Source organism: Vigna unguiculata, chromosome 9 (assembly GCF_037176805.1).
Source record: "Vigna unguiculata cultivar grain cowpea cultivar isolate G323 ecotype 2 chromosome 9, ASM3717680v1, whole genome shotgun sequence".
Taxonomy (NCBI): Eukaryota; Viridiplantae; Streptophyta; class Magnoliopsida; order Fabales; family Fabaceae; genus Vigna; species Vigna unguiculata.
In genome coordinates this window covers 230,702-237,653 of record NC_140800.1, presented here as the reverse complement: position 1 = coordinate 237,653, position 6,952 = coordinate 230,702, and the positions used below count along the sequence as shown (strand labels likewise).

The 6,952-nt window shown below is 37.0% G+C and overlaps 2 protein-coding genes across 2 annotated transcripts; both read right to left on the bottom strand.

Moving 5' to 3' along the window:
- Positions 1-465: 465 nt before the first annotated feature.
- Positions 466-2,004, bottom strand: LOC114196150 (chlorophyll a-b binding protein 7, chloroplastic). Its single transcript, XM_028086701.2, has 4 exons — positions 1,746-2,004; positions 1,364-1,587; positions 753-1,267; positions 466-669 (listed from the first exon to the last, which is right to left on the bottom strand). Exons 1-4 carry the CDS (start codon positions 1,799-1,801, stop codon positions 652-654), a joined length of 813 nt encoding a protein of 270 aa, XP_027942502.1. The 5' UTR covers positions 1,802-2,004; the 3' UTR covers positions 466-651.
- A 2,995-nt stretch (positions 2,005-4,999) lies between these two features.
- LOC114164276 (1-(5-phosphoribosyl)-5-[(5-phosphoribosylamino)methylideneamino] imidazole-4-carboxamide isomerase HISN3, chloroplastic-like) lies at positions 5,000-6,671 on the bottom strand. Its single transcript, XM_028048883.2, has 3 exons — positions 6,467-6,671; positions 6,283-6,358; positions 5,000-6,202 (listed from the first exon to the last, which is right to left on the bottom strand). Exon 3 carries the CDS (start codon positions 6,120-6,122, stop codon positions 5,196-5,198), a length of 927 nt encoding a protein of 308 aa, XP_027904684.1. The 5' UTR covers positions 6,123-6,202; positions 6,283-6,358; positions 6,467-6,671; the 3' UTR covers positions 5,000-5,195.
- Positions 6,672-6,952: the final 281 nt, after the last annotated feature.

Here is a 6,952-nt window from a genome sequence, read left to right as displayed (position 1 = left end):
AGCTTCTCAACTTTTACTACCTTTTTCTGTTGCTGAAAGAAGATAAAGTCTGTTAATATTTCCAAAACATCGTTTCCTTTGTGTGAATAATTAGAGTTAAAGGCTCTTTTGATTATTTTTTTCTCATGAAATTTTAAACAGTGTTCTTATCCTTATAATTTTATAGCTGTTATTATTCCTTGATTGTTAAACTTTGGACGGATTAAATCTACAAGTCAGGAAGTATAAATGAGACACTTATTCTGAACTTAAAAACATTAAAGAATTGAAGAAGGAACTGCCTCTTTTTTCTTGCTTTTAAAGAATTTCTAATTGTTAGGACTAGAGTTTGATGAACTAAAGAGAAAAGTTTAAAGAATGAAACGTGACCATTTTTCTCAGATTTCTGTCGTGAATGATGAAATGCTCGACGTGGAATATTATCATCTTACGCACAAATGTTAATATTATCAAAACGCATTCATGTAATCTAAAACTTAAATAGGTGTCGGCAAGTTGGATTATGATTCTGTGCATATATGTAGTAGAAGTTGCCATATTACAAAGCTTTCTACAGACATAAATAAACACTCCTCTCCTAAGACATTCATTCGATCTCTCTATTACTTAGGTCAAACATGTTGTTCTCCCAGGATCTATTGTTGATCTTCATCACTTAGGGGTGAAAGCCTGCAGTGGTGGTGAAAGAAAGATAAGGTGAGAGCATAAAGAAATGGGAAGAAATTGAAGGCACAGTGGTTGAATAAACTTACAGCAAAAATGGTAGCATGGCCAGGATCTGCAAGGTGAGCAAAGAGGTTGTCGATAGGACCAGTGCCGGTGTATATGTGCTGGAACCATGCACCCATGACAGCCAACATGGCCAATCTCCCATTCTTGATCTCCTTAGTTCTCAATTCCTTGAGCTTCTCGGGAGAACCAGTTCCCCATCCAAGAGGGTCAAACCAAAGCCCACCTGGGTAACCAACATCGGTTCCTGTGAGCTTGTTGTTGGGAAAGATGGGGTCAGTGTTCACACACCCTGGCTTGATTATGTCAGCCCACCTTCTACCCTCAGCCCAACCAATGAAAAACAGTTCAACAATGAAGAGGGTAGTGGTGTCTGTGAAGTATTCTTGTTCTCCAGCTGAGTACCATGAAGGGGTGTTTAAGACACCGATCTTTGTCAGAAATTCTGGAATGAAAATCCCAGCAGCACCCAACATTGCCCATCTACAGTGAACTAGCTCTGCCTGAACATTCCATCTCAGACTCTCCGGATCAGATCCTATATATCAATCAAAATCCATTTTTTTTTCTTTCTCATTTCCTTTCATAAATGAAATTTTTCATTAACAAAATACTGTTAAGATCGTGTTCTTACCAAGACCAAGAGGGTCAAAGCCAAAGTCTCCGGGGAGACTGCCATCAAGCCATGGAGGAGGAGTGCTGCCTGGAAACCATAGCGGCCTGTCAGGGTCTGCTACAGCACACACTGTAGTGCTGGATCCTCCTCCAACTGCTGCTGTGTATTTCTTCACCCTCAATTTCCTTCCACCAAGAAAAGAAGCTTTTGGGGTTCCCAACACTGATCCATTCTTCTGGGAACTGTACACATTCACACTACTTTTCATCAATCACGTCTATACATCTATGCATCATGCATTCATTCATTCATACAAAGCTTGAATTGGATGAATATGTGCAACATTTTATGCACAGAATGAAATGACATAAATAAATAGTGGGAGAGTGGAGAAACTTGCCTTGGCGTGGAGATGGAAACAGCAGCAATGGCAGAGGAGGCACAAGCAGAAGCCATTCACCCTTGATTCAGAATAATGAATAATTATTCACTGAGTGAGTCTCTGTGTGTTTCTGTGTATATGTTTGATGATTAATTAATGGTAAAGAAATGCAAATTTTGTTGATGTATGCAGAATCTTATCCGAAAGGATAGGAGTGTGAATGGGTAATGAAGTTGTGGGTTGCCATGTGGCATGTGAAATCTAATGGGATAGGTTTACCTCAAAAAAAATCAAAATCTGGTGGCTCACACGCCCTTCTCTGCCTTCCACAAAATCTACTGGTTGCCACATGTCATCACAAGACAGAGGAGATGCAGATTCTGATATGCTATTTTCCTTGCACACCAATCACACACATTTTGTGGGACCTTTTTATCTTAGTGGGATATAAATTATCTCTCTAACAATTTCTCCAATTACTCCAATTTCTCCATTCAAGTTATAGGAATACTGTATTCAGAACCAAAAATTTTAAGTGTGTTCTTAAATAATTGTAAAAAATGTGCTTTGTTACAATTTTATTACTATAAAACAGTATACTTATTGTTAATTATTATACAAAAGTTCAGTAAATTTATATTTAATTACTATAAAAAGTCGTATTTTCGTATGTCAATGTAAAAAATTTACCGTTCTTATTTTTAATAAACTAACAATTAAAAAAATTATCCTCAATTTTTTTTTTAACCAATTTTCCTTTTCCTTAATATTGATGCCGCTAATTTTTTTTTTTTCAAAAAACCTCATTTGATCAAATTCAAATAATTTAACCTTGTCATTTCATGTTGCTACCGTCAGATTTAAATTTGGGGCATAAATAAGAAACCACATTGCTCTTCTTTTCATCACTTCAGATTTTTTTTTTTTTTTACTTCTTTTTCATCACTCCAATATAATTTAAACTCGCCATTCCATATATTATTTGTCAGTATTTGAGTCAAACTAGAGAAAGTTCATAGTAGGCTAAGAAGTTCTGAGTGTGGAATTTGCTTGCAGTATAAATGTGAACTTTATTACATAACAGATATTTGAAGCCCACTAGTAGCACCTTGCGACCTTTATTATTTTTAACTACGCACCTTGGTCAAGCTGACTAAAAGCCATACAAGAAAAATAATAAGAAAATGTCTGTACAAATGTAGATAGATAAAAATGTTTCAAGACACCACTTATTAATGCTAAGTGTTTTGTTGATAATAGTAGAATAGCAGCATGAGAACAATTTTTATCTCCCATCCAATAAACCAGTTTCAAATGGGTAGAAAAAGATGCTGTTCAAAAGGAGAATCAAAATTGAAAGGTAAAGAGATGTTAAAAATTCAAATCCACCACCATTAGTTCCTTCAACCTATACAAGACATTTAAGAGCATAACCAGATTTTTTTAATGAAATATCATCATTTTTTTCTCAACAATATTAATTTTCTATTTAAAATATAAAGGACATACTTGAAAATTTAATCTTTTTAACTATTTCATTATGCACTTGAAGCATTTTGTTCTGTTCACTACTTCACAAATGTAGTTCCATAGTTGCAAGTTGTAGCAACTTTGCACCGTTGTTGATCATCATACTCAATCACCAGTTACTACGTTCACGATGAACAACTTTAAGCACTAAAGCAACCCTGAGGCAGCAAAGACCCATTGGAGTTACCAGTTGCCATTTCCTATATTCACTCCTTGCTGGACTCACCCCAACTCAATGCTGTTAATCTAATCTACATTATCATCAAACATAGGTGCACAACAGATACGATATCTATCTTCTGACTCAACCAATATCAAGCTTGGCAATAAACGCATAATTGCATGCAGCAATTGTCATTGTACTGTAACTTTGTGAATCTATTAGCAAACGTATTATCATTATCAGGTAACATTGGGTCAGTCAGAACAATATGCAAGGGAATATAAGGAAAAAGATGATCCCCACTATAAGGTTTCAACAGAGAGAAGTGGAAAACTGGATGAATTCTAGCTACTGATGGCAGTAGTAACTAGTATGCAACATGTCCTATGCACTCAATCACCGGAAAGGGTCCAACATACCTCATGCTCAGTCTTTGATTCTTTCTTAAAGCAACTGAGTGCTGCTTGTATGGTTGTAGTTTCAATAGCACTTGATCTCTACTTTAAATTACACATGATATCTCTTCTTGTTAGCATATCTCTTTCAACTTGTAATTACTCGACAGAAAAGGATCCTCGCCATCTGGAACATATTTTGTGTTCTCAGGTTGCAGACCTTAATACTGGAATAAACTCAAACCTAGGTTGAGACCAAGCCAATAGTGCATCAACAGCTAAGTTATCTTTTCTAAGGTTTATACTCAATAGCAAAGTCATACCCAAGTAATTTGTGCAACCATACTTGCTCCTCTGGGGTTTGCATAACTTGTCATGTCAAACTTTTCAAGTTTTTTTTGGTCTGTTCTGATGACAAACTTGTGGTGGTCAAGCAAATAGTTTCTAAATTTAGCAATAATCTCTGTTATGACATAAAACTCTCTACTGTAGGGTGACTATTTTTGTAGTCTTGGCGTCAATTTCTTCGAAAACAATGCAATGGGAGCATATGTTTAGGGTATTTTTCCAAAAGGCTTGAAAAATTCGGGTAACGCAAGCACAGGTGCCTTTGTGATTGAATCCTTTAGAACTTGAAAGGCAAACATAGCAGTAGGACCCTACTGCAAATTTTCCTTCTTTAAAAGTTCAATAAGAGGTGCTGCTATGGAGGCAAACCCCTGAGGTCCCAAGGTTGCTAACCAAGCAGCTCCAAGTACTAAATCAGCCCCTGAAACAGGTAACAAGTCCTAGAATCTTAACATCCAATTCTCTTATCAAACCTGCTGTGACACGAGCATTGCGATTAAACCAAGACCTAAAATTAGGAACAAGTTCTACCTATAATTTGAGACAATTAGCCAACCACAATTGTCAGAAATTATCTGAACTTCCACTATCCAGCAAAATCTAAATTGATAAACCATTAATCAACCCTTGAATCTTGATAGTCCCAAAGCCATCTAAAATCAATCATGGAACTTGAACAATCAATCATAAGAAAACATCATTAAAGAAACTAAAATTAGCTAATTTTAAAATATAGAATAATTAACCTATAAAATGGTTGACAAATCCAAATCACACACCACAGAAGCTAAAAAAAACCAAAAATGCAATGAAACTTTCATTGAACTAACAGTAGATAGCAATTGCAATATTTTTGAAGACTTAGTATTATTAAAATAGTAATCAGTTCATACTAGATATTCTGTTATCAATTGTTCAATTTGCCTTCAGTCATTAAAAAATAACCTGATAAATGGTTACACATCTAGAGAAATACCAAAAACAGATCCTTGCACACCAGTCCCTATCTCCAATTAGAAGAAAACATATTAATCAAACTACATAGGCCTTTTGCTGTACATGCCAAGCTACGACCTCTTCATAAGACAAGTTTCCTCCAAAAATATCCAAGGCACTACCCACAGTCACATCCACACGCCCCACTCCGGCGCTTTTTATCCTCTCTAGATCAGCCATTCCAGTCACACCACCAGCATAGGTAACAGGAATTGGTGAATGTTTGCCAAGCAAAGCAACAAGCTCTTCATCAATTCCCAACTTTTTCCCTTCAACATCAACACCATGGACCAAAAACTCATCAGCAAAATTGGCAAGAAATTCCATAACACCAGGATCAACAAAAACATCACTGAACTTCTGCCATCTATCAGTGACAATTGCATATTTACCATCCTTTTTTCTGCAACTGAGATCCAATACAAGCCTCTCTTTGCCAACAATTTGAACAAGATCTTTTAGCCTTCCAATATCCATTTGTCCGTCATTGAATACATAAGATGTCACAATGACATGGCTCGCTCCCTCTTCTATGTAACTCAAACAATTGTCAGCATTTATCCCCCCTCCAACTTGTAGACCGCCGGGATAAGCATGCAACGCTTCCAAGGCAGAAGCTTTGCTCAAAGGGTCTGCACCAAGCATGATGACGTGGCCACCCGTGAGTCCATCTCCTCTGTAAAGAGTAGCATACTCAGCAGCTGACTTATCAGACTCAAAATTGGTCACAGGATCCGACCCATCACCCCCTTTCAAGTCTTGCAAGGTTGACCCCACAATCTGCTTCACTTTCCCCTTGTGGATGTCGATGCAGGGACGGAATTGAACCGCACATTGAATGGAAGGAGAAGATCTTCTGCTGGAACGTGAGGAGAGAGTGATAGCAGGAAGGTTATTGGGACAAAAGATGGGTGAGGTGACGAAAAGACCAAAGGAATGAGATGCAGAGAGATTTCTCATCATTCCTCAAGGAAACTGTGACCACCCTTCTTCACTCAAAAAAGTCGAGGGACTCGCATTCTAGCGCGATGAATATTGAAGGACTAAAGGGGGGGAAATTTTCTTTTCAGGGACCTAACAATGAAATAGAATGGTCAATAGTGAATCATGAGACAGGGATTACCTTCAGCCATGGCAGATCGGACACGAGCAAAGAAAGAAGAGTGCTTCCCTGCTGCAGCCGCGAGTGAAATGCGATCCTAGGATTTCAAGCAAGGTTACGAAGATGGCGTGAAGTCGTACACTCGGTTGGACACCAGGAAAAAAAAAATGACAATGGAATTAATTGCTTGTAGATGAGGATTTACGCAGGAGTGAGTAATAATTTTGTGGTTCACTGATTCTCCCTTGCAAGGTTTGTTTGAGTTTTGAGTGTTGATGTTGCCTTCTCCAATTGCACCAACAGTTCAGTGTTGGTGTCTTTCTTGGTGGTTCTACGTTTGCACCTTTCACTTCCGCTTGGCTGTTCCTTCCTTTCTCAATAGTTGGGCCTCTTTTCTAAAGTCCAACGAATTTTTGTACGCACAGGGTATAAATCGTAAAAGTAAACGGATATAATTACTTTAGTTAATTTTTTTAGGTGGTGAATGTTGTTTCGTGTTGATATTTAAGTTATAATGTGTTAAATTCGTTCAAATATTGTGAGACATTGTTTGATACTTACAAATAATTTAACACAATCGGAGTGGGAGAATTTTTTAAAATTTGAAAACTATATTAAAATTTAAAATAAAGATAAATTTTAAGTTCATGTTAAAAATTAAAGACAGATTCCAATTATTAAGTACAATTAT